At 37.6% G+C, this 13,014-nt stretch overlaps 1 protein-coding gene across 2 annotated transcripts in view; it reads left to right on the top strand.

Annotated features, from left to right (window-relative positions):
- The window catches only part of LOC106143264 (uncharacterized), a 177,551-nt gene extending 167,420 nt beyond the window's left edge, over nt 1-10,131 (top strand). For both annotated transcript variants that reach the window (XM_060950172.1, XM_013345309.2), the window contains 2 exons: nt 4,347-5,783; nt 6,148-10,131. In XM_060950172.1, coding sequence (XP_060806155.1) covers nt 4,367-5,783; nt 6,148-7,217 — 2,487 coding nt within the window. In that variant the 5' untranslated portion in view covers nt 4,347-4,366 and the 3' untranslated portion in view covers nt 7,218-10,131. The remainder of the gene's footprint in view (nt 1-4,346; nt 5,784-6,147) is intronic.
- The last annotated feature ends 2,883 nt before the right edge of the window (nt 10,132-13,014 follow it).

Here is a 13,014-nt window from a genome sequence, read left to right as displayed (position 1 = left end):
CTGTATAGTTAACCTAATAGCCTAAGAACAGAAGAATATTATTACAATACTCACTTGACCAAAGCTCTCTTAAACTAAATCTGTAGCCGATAAGAAGTTTCGTTTATTTTGCTCCGTGACGCTGCAACTGGCAAGCAGAGTAGCAGCCGAGCGGCTTATCATAGATTAGCCGGCGCTCGCCGACGCCACACATTCTCATTGCTTTGTTTCTAGTGGTCTTTAAAACGACTGATGATAATGAGATAATCTGTAGACGCTTAGAAATTGGTGAAAAGTCGCCCCGAGAAGGTTCGTTGGATCAACTGTATTATCGACCGTTTGTATTTTGTTTTTGAATGTACTTTGGCTATAAACAAATATTTTGCGAAAAAATGGTGCTGAATTTATACGATAGGTTTACGTTTATATTATGCTCTTACGGTAAGGGAATACATCGTGAGGAAACCTGTACATTCAGGCAATTGAATGTGTAGCCATGATCGATCCAATATGGGTTAAGTTCGCCTGCAAAGGTTGCGGAGGTCAGATGGGAGTCGCTTCGTGTGAAAACCTGACTCGCCCAACTTAGGATCCATGGTCAAAGGCACACCCCAGGCTCCTCTCCAGAGTGGTGAGGATGCAACTGGGACTTAGCCGGGAGGAAGAAGTTTACGTTTATCATTTATAGGGTGGACAGAGCCAACAGTTTCAACAGATTGAAACGCCACGTTCAGCTGGATTACTGGAAATGCTCAATTCTATCAGTAACCCAAACAGGTGAACGTGGCCTATCAGGTTTTTCAAGACTGTTGGCTCTGTCGGGGTTGACAAGGGATATAAACACGATTATATGTATGTATGACTAAGGGATAGGCTTACAAACTTGGGATTCTTTTTTAGGAACAACCTGAGTTAGCAACCTGTCACTATTATAATCTCAATTCTATCATTAAGCCAAATATGTGGCCATTGAGTCTTATCCTGTCTACCCCGCAAGGGATATAGACGTGACCATATGTATGTATGTTTGTATGTATATCAAGTAAATCTTGTACTTCATTAGTGAATTACTTGGTGATACAAGATGGGTCAATTTGCTCAGAAATTGAGATATCCGAGAGCTCCTATGTCACAGAAGCTCGCTCGTTAGCCGGGGCATTCGCACCTTGCTATAATTACATTCCTACGTATGCGCGTTCGCAATTCTGTAGTAAGTGCGTGCCAAGATGTGTGCCCTGTATGATTGTGTTTCTTAGCCTACGGCGCCGGGTATAAGCTGAAGCGGAAGAGGTTGTTTGTTTGTGAACATCAAATGTATAAAGGCGGTCTTTTTGCTTTTAATTCATCATTCATATTCATATAATCACGTCTATGTCCCTTGCGGGATAGACAGGGACAGTAGTCTTATAAGACTGACGGGCCATGTTTAGCTGTTAGGCTTAATGTTAGAATTCAGATTCGAATAGTGAAAAGTTGCTAGCCTACGTCTATAAGAATTATCTCAAGTTTTAAAGCCTATTCCTTTGTCGCCTTTTACGACATCTATGGGAAAGAGATGGAGTGGTCTTTTTTATATTGATGCCGGGTACCACACGGCACTTTTTGGTAATCGGTCAATTGATGATTTTGCTACGAAAGTTATGTACCTACATTAGTTTGAATACTAACCGATGCTATTACGGAGAGGGAAAACTTCGTAAGGAAACCTGCACATTCAGGCAACTGGATGTGTAACCATGATCGATCCAATAAGGATTAGGTTCCCCTGCAAAGGTTGCGGAGGTAAGATGGGAGTTGCTTCATGTAAAAACCTGACTCACCCAATCAAGGGTCCATGGTCAAAGCCATACCCCGGGCCATTCTTCAGGGTGGTGAGGATGCATCCGGGACTTAAGCCAGGAGGAACAAGAAATTCTCGCTATCTCTCTTGATTTAAGACACTTGATCCACATTATAATAACGTCCTCGGTACACGGAGTAACTATACCTTGGTAATGTTCTTAATGCTGTCGTAATTTTGGCTACCACTTTGCAGCTCTTCTTCTCACGTTGTCATCAAACGGCCTCTGTGGCGCAGCGGTAGTGCGCTTGTCTGTGTCACCGGAGGTCCCGGGTTCGAATCCCGGCCAGGGCATAATGAGAAACGAACTTTCTCTGATTGGCCTGGGTCTTGGATGTTTATCTATATACGTATTTATTATAAAATATAGTATCGTTGAGTTAGTATCTCGTAACACAAGTTTCGAATTTACATCGAGGCTAACTCAATCTGTGTAATTTGTCCCGTATATATTTATATTTATTTAAAATAATGCTGAATTTGCTTTTTTTTCTTCTCTTTTTTTAGAATGAAGGGGGTAGACAGAACCAGGAGTCTCTAAAATGAATACCAAAACTACTCCGTACTCCTAAAGGAAGAAATCCCTGATAGGGATAAGTACGCCATTGTGCATTTTTTTATTTTTTAATGTCTTATATGTACCTACTACTAAAAAAAATTTATGTTCATTAAAGTATTTACAAACTTCTAAACGGATTTCTGGGAAATTTAAGGCAAATCTATATCCCTTGCGGGGTAGACAGAACCAGCAGTCTTGAAAGACTGACAGGCCACGTTCAGCTGTTTCGCTTAATAATAGAATTAGAATTGAGATTCAAATAGTAACAGGTTGCTAGCCCATTGCCTAAAAGAAGAATCCCTTGTTCATAAGCCTAGAATTATTATTTTTAATATTTGCAAAAACAAAAATAAAATAAATCGGCCTAATAAAGCGTACAAGACTTTGATTTCTGTGAAAGCTTTCACGTTGTTTATCTTAACTAAGCTTAAAATACACTTTGTTGTAATTAAGCTTATATTTGACGTCACGAAAGCTCACCTAATGAAGTGGTCGCCATTTGTTTTTATTATGTGTTTTGGACTTGTTGTTACTAGTGGATACACGCGACGGTTCTTGTTTTTTTATGTTTCTTTTATTTTTAAACTAGCTTTTGCTACAGACTTCACTTTGTGGGAATTTTCAACAAAAATATGTAGATAGAAAATCTTTTAAAAATTATAACAAAATAAGTCTTATCCTAAAGCAATGTTTAACAAAAGTAGTAGTGCCGTGTGGTTGCCGGCACTTTAGAATAGTACCACTCCATATCTTTCCCGTGGATGTCGTAAAAAGCGAGTAAGGGATAGGCTTATAAACTTGGGATTCCTTTTCCAGGCGATGGGCTAGCAACCTGTCACTATTTGTATCTCAATTCATATCATAAAGCCATACTATAGCAACGCTTAACGTGGCTTTTCAGTCTTTTAAAGACTGTTGGCTCTGTCTACCCCGCAAGGGATATAGACATGACTATATGCTTTATTCGTATACTAGCTTCCGCCCGCGACTGCTATCCTAATGACTTGTATAATTCTAAAATTATTTATTGGTACCCTTAACCTGATACCCTACCTTAGTATTAAACTAGTCGTTAGTAATTGTATTTTTTACATGACCCTTTGTTTATAAAAATACAATAAAAGTTAAATAAATAAAAATAGAAATAAATATTTCCGCTTTCTAAAAATGCCTATGAAGGCCTTTGAGTAATCGTAATTGGGTTATGCCACACTGCTCCACTCCAAAGAGCCTTTTTTAACTGTGTTATTTCCTTTATAAAGGTATAGATCGAATGAAAGTAAATTTGGCTTGTTATTAACCTAAAGACGACTTAGGCGACCAAAGGATAGGCTTTTAAAGTTGTTGGCTCTGTCTATCCCGCAGGGATTTGGTCGTTAAAACAGGCACTTGTTTGCCGTAGGTTTTGAAGTGTAAAACGGAAATAGATTGTCTAAAAAGTAAGGATAGAAATGAACATAATCAGTTTTATATAGGGACGTTTCTAAAATTGTATGTACATATGTACTCGTATATAAATTATTAAAAGTAACAAAAAAATTGTTGACACAATTCAAAGACGAACCTAAGATTGTGATCTTTCAAATTAAAGAAATGCGAGTTTAACTTTCGTATCTTTGTTATAGAAGTCTCGATTTATTAATGTCCCGTTAAATTTAACTTCTCCTATAAATGTATAAATTTCTTCGAAGAACAACTCTCTCTCAAAGTAACTTTCATGTGACGAGTGATATACATTAATGCATAAACATTACAATTCAGTTTTATGTTACCTTTCATCCGACAGTTCATATTATTTCTATCGCTGCGTCTATTTTTGTATCGTCTGATAAATTCATAAACATCTAATGTACACAAAGCGTGCCTAATGTGGTATGAAACCGCCGCATTTAATGGCGCCATCTATTTCAGTTGAGACGCTAATAGTTTTATGGCTTTCCCTCTTTTAACCGTCATTTCTCTTTACAGATTCGAGAATACCATCCAAAATGGCTGGACTACGGCTTCTTCTGGTCCTGAGTTTGATCCTGGCTGCGTCAGCTGATTTCACAGCAAACTGTCCACAAGGCTGCAAATGCGTCTGGGCTAGTGGCAATAAACAAGCCAACTGCTCAAACATACAAGAAATACCCAAAACTTTAAGCGCAGACATACAAAACCTTGATCTGAGCTATAACGCTCTTTACGAAATCTCCAGCAATGCATTCGAAGATGTTCAGCTGATTAATCTAAAGAAACTCTATTTGAGAGAGTGCAAACTTGAAACAATTCACAGAAATGGATTCAGCGGTCTCGCGATCATGATCGAATTAGATCTGTCGAAGAACGCCCTGCGGTCATTACACGCGGACTCTTTTAAGGAGACAGTGAAAATAAGATGGATAATATTGAACGACAATCTATTAGAGAAATTGGATGACGGACTTTTCAGCAATTTGCCGTTTTTGCAGAAAGTCGAACTGAGCAATAACAGATTACAACAGATAGGCGTGAAGACGTTCGTCAATGTACCCAAATTGAACACTTTAGAATTGGATGGCAACAGATTAGAGCATCTCAAAGTCGATACTTTGAATTCGTTGTCTTTATCCAACTTAGAGGTGCACGATAACCCTTGGCGATGTGATTGTTATTTGCAACCTTTCAGAAATTGGGTGATAAGCAAACACCTGTATACTTCTCCTATAACTTGCAAGGAACCAGCTAAAGTCCAAGGGAAGACATGGAAAGACTTAGATTCTGGCGACTTCGCTTGCCGACCAAGTGTCGTGTACCCATCCAACAGCACTACAATCAGATCTTCTGACACTAACATAACTCTATCTTGTCATGTAACTGGTAACCCACTACCTGAAGTAAATTGGGTTCAAAACGCACAAATCATCGATGGTTCTTTAAGATTAGGTGACATTAAATACATAATAACGCAAAGTAATAGTGATAACAGCAAATGGGTAAACTTAACTATTCTTGAAGCAGAAAGCACTGATAATGGTGATTATTTGTGCGTAGCTAAGAACCAAGGAGGAGTTGAAGAAAGAAGCTTAACATTAGTAGTAACACATGAGCCTCCAGGCGTTATAGTCCCTGCTGGTATGGATAGCAATATGCTACCGGTTTTGATAGGAGTTTCTTGTACCGCCGCAATTTTACTTATATGTTTGGTGATACTCTGTTACTGTTGTTGTAAGAGACGGTCTTCAGAGAAGAAGAAGGCTGATACATCGAACGGAGAGGCATTAATAGAGGGTTCAGTTATACCGGAAATGGAGAAGAGTTTGATAACTGCCGTGAACCCAGTGACCAAGCCGCCGAGGAGGTACGACGCACCGCCTTCCATTACTAGTGGGGGGACAGAAATGTCTGAATTGAACAAGACATTGCTGGACAGTGATTTTGTATATGGTAAGTTAAGCATCTAATAACTGCACACCTCAAGATCACTGTTAACTGTGCAAAGTCCAAAATATTCCAAACGTGATTGCAATAAGATGTCCTTTTCTGATTGGTAGATTTTTATTCACAGTGTAAAAATATTTTTTTCGACTTTATGATACTTGTTTCTTAAAAAATGTTCAATGCTCATATCATCCTCCTGGCATTAGTCCCGGTTGCGTCCTCAGCTTCCTGGACTCCTCCCCAGAAGGTGTTCTTATTACAACAACCCTGGTATCCCAACTGACCTCTGCTACCTTTGCAGGTGAACTAACCCTTAATCGTTTTATTTATATTTGAGTGTAATAATTTACCCGTATCGCATTTTTTCCAGCCCACAACGACGACGAAAAACGATCTCTAGACTTCGAACACCCAACGAAAAGATCTCACGACGCTCTCAACGTAGAATATGGCCGTACTGACGGACGGGCCTACCCACCCGACCTGCTCTCTTTCCCACCTCGCGCCGCTCAAATATCTCCAGCGGCGAGTAACGCTTCCACAGTGCCTGACACAGCCAGATTACCACCTCAGCTGAATCCTGTGAGCCCAATACACTCACCCATTTATGGCATGACGACCAATCAAAACTTATTCAGAACCCTACCTTATTCGCGATCACAGTCGCCTTTTATAAGCCCTATTACTCCTCCAGTTGTTACTCCAAGACAAGGTTATGTAACTATTCCCAGGCGACCTCGAGTTCCTAGCTGGTCCAGTACAGCTAGCACGGCAATTCTGCCAAGCAGCGAAGCACAAGAGCCTTTGTACGACAATCTTGGGCTTAGAACGACAGCTGATGGCAGTTCTGTTCTCTCTTTAAACAAAACTGGTTTAGAAGCACAGTTCTCTCCAATGAGAAACAGGCCATTACCGGCCACACCAATCAACTATCAGCCTCCTCAACCAGTTTTCTATGCTCCTATTGAAGAGCAGGAGCCATCCCCGTCACCAGTCCCTCAATATGCAACGAATCCTAGGAACAGCATTGCTTCACAACTCTCGACGCCTGGCCCCCAAGAGCCCGTCAACCGTATGAGTTGGACAGTGAAAAATGCTTCCACTCCTCAACCTGAACCCAGAAAGGCCTTGTTCACTGACAATAGGAACTCGGACGCTCTGTCTCAAGCGTCAGACAGCAGTACGTTAAGTCGAAAAGGGAAACCGGAGACTGGATCGCTCAGAAGGAATCCCAGGACGGAGAAAGACGAGCCAACGTCTCCGTTGAAAGAGGATAAGAAGAATGAGAGCAGCGCGCCTCTGAACCAGTCTGGGACATTGGGTAGGAGTGGCAAGATCCCACCAAGACCTCCGCCGAAGCCGAAGAAGAAGCCTGTGGCAGAAGTGAATGCCAACGAACCTTTGTTCGAAGATGAAGGGGAAGACGGCACGGAAGTGTAGCAGGAGGTGGAAGTGTCAGACCAAAATGCCAACATATAGTGTCACAATAAGGAACGCGTCATAACAGTGACAGTGGAAAAGACAATGGATTGAAATATGATAGATTTGGTGCTCGTGTAAATAGGTTCGTGCTAGATTTTCTACGATTACATAAAAATCTATGGACCATTCGGAGAGCTGGAAGGTGGTATATCCAGAAATTTATCATTTGTGTATCGGTACACGTTAAATTAAGTATTTATTCTGTGGTAGCTTCTTAAGGTGACTTTGAACGATTTCGCTTGTTAGATAGCATCTATCATCCATTCTCAAGACTGATTATTCTAAATTGAGCCGTGTTTCGATAATGCGCAGAATATCAAATGGCACAAGATAATTGAATAAGAAAACAAAAACAGTTGTCACAAACAATATAGTAGTTAGTATATTAGTTTTTTCTGCACCTATAGGAAGAGAATTAAGATTTAGCTGATGTTTATGAAATCAGGGCAATGAATTTAATAGTGAAATTGTTTCATCTATTCAATTTATTTTATAAGTACCCTGTACGTTCATTAATTTGATACATACATCACGTCACGTCACGTCTATATCCCTTGTGGGGTAGACAGAGCCAACAGTAATTTAAAGACTGATAGGCCACGTTCAGCTGTGTGGCTTAATGACAGAATTGAGATTCAAATAGTGACAAGTTGCTAGCCCATCGCCTTAAAAAAGAATTCCAAGTTTATAAGCGTATCCCTTACTCGCCTTTTACGACATCCATGGGAAAGAGATGAAGTGGTTCTATTCTTTTTTACATTGGTGCGGACACCACACGGCACACGGCGGTATTAACTTGATATTCTGCGCATAATCGCTTTTCTTCTGACATTCCCGTTCAACCATTCGATTCCACACTGAGCTTCTATAGGTTTTCTAAGGATGAGTTCACTAACTTAGCGTGTATTTTGGAAGACTGATATTTGATTCGCTAGTCGCTTTTAACTATTAATCAGGTTAATAGTTAGTTCAAAGCGTGTTGTGTCAGTTGTGTTTTGTAACCGTCAGATGAATGTTCAAATATGAGGTCTTATAATGCAACTTTTTTTCTGAAGCATATGGACTGGGAGACTTAACTTTAATACGTTAATTAATAAATACTAAATACATACGGGACAAATTACACAGATTGAGTTAGCTTCGAAGTAAGTTCAAAACTTGTGTAACGAGATACTTCTACCAATCAAAGAAAGTTCGTTTCTCATCATGCCCTGACCGGGATTCGAACCCGGGAACTCCGGTGTCACAGAGAAGCGTATTACCGCTGCGCCACAGAGGCCGTCAATGGTATTAGTGTTTAAGTTTACGAAGTACATATCTCTTTAATCTCCTTAATTCTTAAGTAAAGAGTAATTAACAAAATATACGTTGAAACACATTTATATGTGTAAAAAAAAGACAACTCCTGTATGTTCTTTTAAGATAAGAGAAAGAGTTTTTTAAAATTATAACGCTTTACTTAAAAATGTTATAGGTAAGTTTTTGAGAAAAGAATACACGTACTATGAACGTTTTATTTTCGATATTTCCCGAACTTTAAAAGTTTATGCAAACTATGTAAGACCTTATATTTGACTGCAATTTCATGCCGGCTGTCTGCGTACCATTATTTTAAACAGCGGCGCATGTTTTAATTAAGTCTGGACGTACTTATAACAACTTAACACCGTGGGACTGTTATGAGCTATGTGTAATAAAGTTATGATTTTATTTTAAAAAAATTATGTAGGTACTCTTGTATGCGCCCCAAATACGTTGAAAACTTTTTAATTGTTCGTCACGTCTCGAAGTTTTAAAAAACCATAATGCATTTTATCATTTAGTCTTGTTTTAACCTTTTTAAGAACAATGATTTATTTTATAATTTTATATTATCATTTTTATGTACTAAAATATTTCATTTCGCCCACTCTAGAGTTGAAATCGTTTTAGTTTTTAAGACAATTTGAGGCTGTTTCAGTGTCAATTTAAATTAATCGGTTCAAATCATGTTTACCAAAACACAGCATTTTAACGTAGGTATTGTTTGTAATAAGTTATAGTTCCTAAATATTTTTTTATTACAATTTGGTACTTTTTTTGTGTATACGTAGTTGTTGTTAGTAAGTTTGCTTTGTACAAGGAGCTGAATACCTATGGAGATTGCAGTGTATGTAAATTTATTAAATTCGACGAATTTTTTTCGGCCTATATTTAGTGTGCGATAGAAATGATATTCTTGTCAATTAATATAAAAAAAAACTATATTAAAAAGTTTAGGAAGTTAAGTCAATCAAGTTTTATAAAAAAAAACATATTGGTTCACTCATTTTATGAGTACATAGTTTATGTGTGATAAAAGTTAATCTGACAAGGTCTTATGAAAGATAATGTATAAATTGTGAACATTCCAAAATTTTAAGACTATATTGACAACGAAAACAAGTATTAATATTAACATTACACACAAAATTAAGATTCATAGTTACTTAACTAGTTAATTAAAAAATTCTCAATTTATACTTTAACTATGAACATAGAAGCAGTTACTCAACTATTCATCCATAGGGAAGTACAAAAAATATTCATTTAGAGAGCATCGAATGAAATAAAATCATAAAAGCAATCTCCATAGCATAATGTTATAAGCTTCTTGTAATGTTTCTGTTTATTAATGGTGCTTTTTTTTACCATTTCTGACTTATTTATTCTTTTGTATAAGTCTAAGATGAAGTACATTTGAAATCATGAACTACAAAATTCTCGGTAACTATTTTTACCTTCACCATTTTTTTTTAAGTTCCAATGCGAATTGTACAATTTATTGTATTTTTACAATTTTACTGTAGACAACCAGTTTATGTAGTTTTAAGTGCTGTAAATACAAATATTATTAAAAGCAATTAAAGCTATATTTCTTAATTTGTTGTTTTATTACAATAGGTTGTTCCCGCAAAGATAAAGTAATGATTACTTTATTAATTAAAATTTAAAAAAAATGTTAACTTAAAGTTTGTTTGTTTGTAAATACTTTCATAAATTATTATTCATTACAAAATTTCTACGAAACTAATATATCATATGCAAATTAAAGGGAAACTACGTTGTATGAAAATTTTTGTATTGTAGGATTTGTAGGCGACTCTTAAAGCTTGCTATAAAGAGAGAGAGACTACATGAATAATAATTAAATATTACATAAACTTAAAGCCCAGATGCGTCTTTTTCTTCCTCCTGGCTATAGTCCAGGTTGCATCCTCACCACTCTGGAGAGGAGTTCGGAGTATGCTTTTACCCATGGACCCTGGATTGGGTGAGTCAGGTTTTTACACGAAGCGACTCCCGTCTGACCTCCGCAACCTTTGCCGGTAAACCTGACTCGGATCGATCACGGTTACACATCCAGTAACTTGAATGTGCAGGTTTCCTCACGATGTTTACCCTCACCGTAAGAACATCGGTAAGTATTTAAACTAATGAACATAACTTCAAAAATTGTCTTTGCTACATGACCGAGGTGTGATTTGAACCTGCGCCTATATGCGTATTACTTCTTAATATTATAATACCTGTCACTATTTGAAACTCAATTCTAACATTAAACCAAACAGCTGAACGTGGCCTTTCAGTCTTTTCAAGACTTTTGGCTCTGTGTACCCCGCAAGGGATATAAACGTGATGATATGTGTTTGTCATTTTAATATTACCGATTCGGCCATCGACGCTCAAAGGGCCAGACACATCAAATCATATTAAAGTGTGAAATATATATAGCACCAAAACCATTTTTCAAAACAATAACCCATTGTTATGACCGAAAAGCGTCGAATTACGACGACGCGGTGAAAAAAATAAACATTTTTAACAACCATTGGAGCTATTGTTTCCGATATAAAAATATCTGATGGACACTAAAACTAAAATTTTTACGACGCCGAATATTGGGTAATAAACAAGGGACATTGATATGAACTCGATATAGGGCTGCCGTATGACGTATTTTTTTTTAAATCACCGCCTCTTTCCCGGTGGGGTAGGCAGAGATTGAATTTGTTAACTTGCCACGATCCCTGCATATTACTTTCGCTACATCTACATTTATAACTGTCTTCATACAAATTCAAAATTTTTATTCTTTTTTATAGAATACTTCATATCGCTAAAAAAATGTCAAATCATTTGGTTTCACAACATTGGTTGACATCAAATAAATGACTTAAAACTGAGTTTACTGCCGCTTCCAAGGCGTCGTCAGTGCAGACGGTGCGTTAACAAACTGCACTGCATCATTTTCTTCAACAAAATTGCTTGTGGTTATGGAATACTGATTTGTATTTTGATAATAAACTAGCTGTTTTCTGCAACTTAGTCCACCTTAAATCTCTTATAAATTTTTACTGATTCTGTTATTCTAATGTCTGAGCTATATAACTGGCAAGTTTCATGAAAATCCGTTCAGTATTTTCACACATATATTTAAATCTTTTGCATTAATAATATTAAAAGGATTACTTAAATATACATACCCATAATCACGTCTTTATCCCTTGCGGGGTAGACAGAACCCACAGTATTGAAAAGACTGATAGACCACATTCAGCTATTTGGTTAAATTATAGAATTGAGATTCAAATAGTGACAGGTTGCTAGCCCATCGCCTAAAAGAAGAATCCCAAGTTTATAATTCACTGCTACTTACTACTCATAAGGTTAAGATTAGTAGGATTTCTAAAATATATCTAAGAAGTATACTGTACTGTATGTGTTCATAGAAAACTCTAGGTCTGTGAGATACTTCGCACTGATAAAATACCCTCATTTTGGCGCACAATGGGAGGCAACATGGCCGCTCGGATCGGAAACTATTTGTTAGGATTTCAAAAAGACAGCTTTCGTGAAAGTTGAAGTTTTATCTATTTATTTCTTGCTTTTAAATTTGGGATTCATCTTTTAAGCTATGTGCTAGCAACCTGTCACTATTTGAATCTCAATTCTATCTTAAAGCCAAATACCTGAACGTGGCCTATCAGTCTTTTCAAGACTGTTGGCTCTGTCTACCCCGCAAGGGATATAGACGTGATTATATGTGTGTGTGTGTGTGTGTATTTCTTTGTAAGCAAGATTATATACTCACAATAATAACATACATACATATAGTCACGTCTTTATCCCTTGCGGGGTATACGAAGCCAACTGTCTTGACAAATAGTTAACGTTCAGCTTCTTGGCTTGATGATAGAATTGAGATCCAAATAGTGACAGGCTTAGCCATCGCCTAAAAGAGGAATCCCAAATATATAAGCCTGTACCTTAGTCGCCTTTTACGACGCCGGCGGACGAAGTCGCGGACAACAGCTTGTTGTAATATAAAATAAGCGGACTAAAAACAGTAACAGATTTCTGTTGTAGCTCCCTACATTCCTTCACTTTGTGCCGGCATCTCGCATCTCATTCATAATTCAACCCTTTCATTCCTTGCCGTCTGAGACGGGTTAATTTTATTCACAACTGTATTCAGTTTCCCAGAAATGTTCTTAGATATGTGATATTCATTGGAGTAACACGTGAATTACGCGTCGTTCCCGTATGGGCAGATATGTATCGTCTTCATCCCTAACGGGGTAAACAGAGTCAATCTCGAAAAGAGAGAGAACATTCAGCTGAACTCTCATATGCCATGAGGGATATGATATAGGAATTAAGATTCAAATAGTGACAGGTTGCTAGAAGATGAATCTCAAGTTTATAAGTCAATCCCTTAATCGCCTTTTACGAC

Source organism: Amyelois transitella, chromosome 21, assembly GCF_032362555.1.
Source record: "Amyelois transitella isolate CPQ chromosome 21, ilAmyTran1.1, whole genome shotgun sequence".
NCBI lineage: Eukaryota > Metazoa > Arthropoda > Insecta > Lepidoptera > Pyralidae > Amyelois > Amyelois transitella.
Note: the sequence above shows the minus strand (reverse complement) of the source record. Positions and strands in the feature narration are given on the sequence as shown.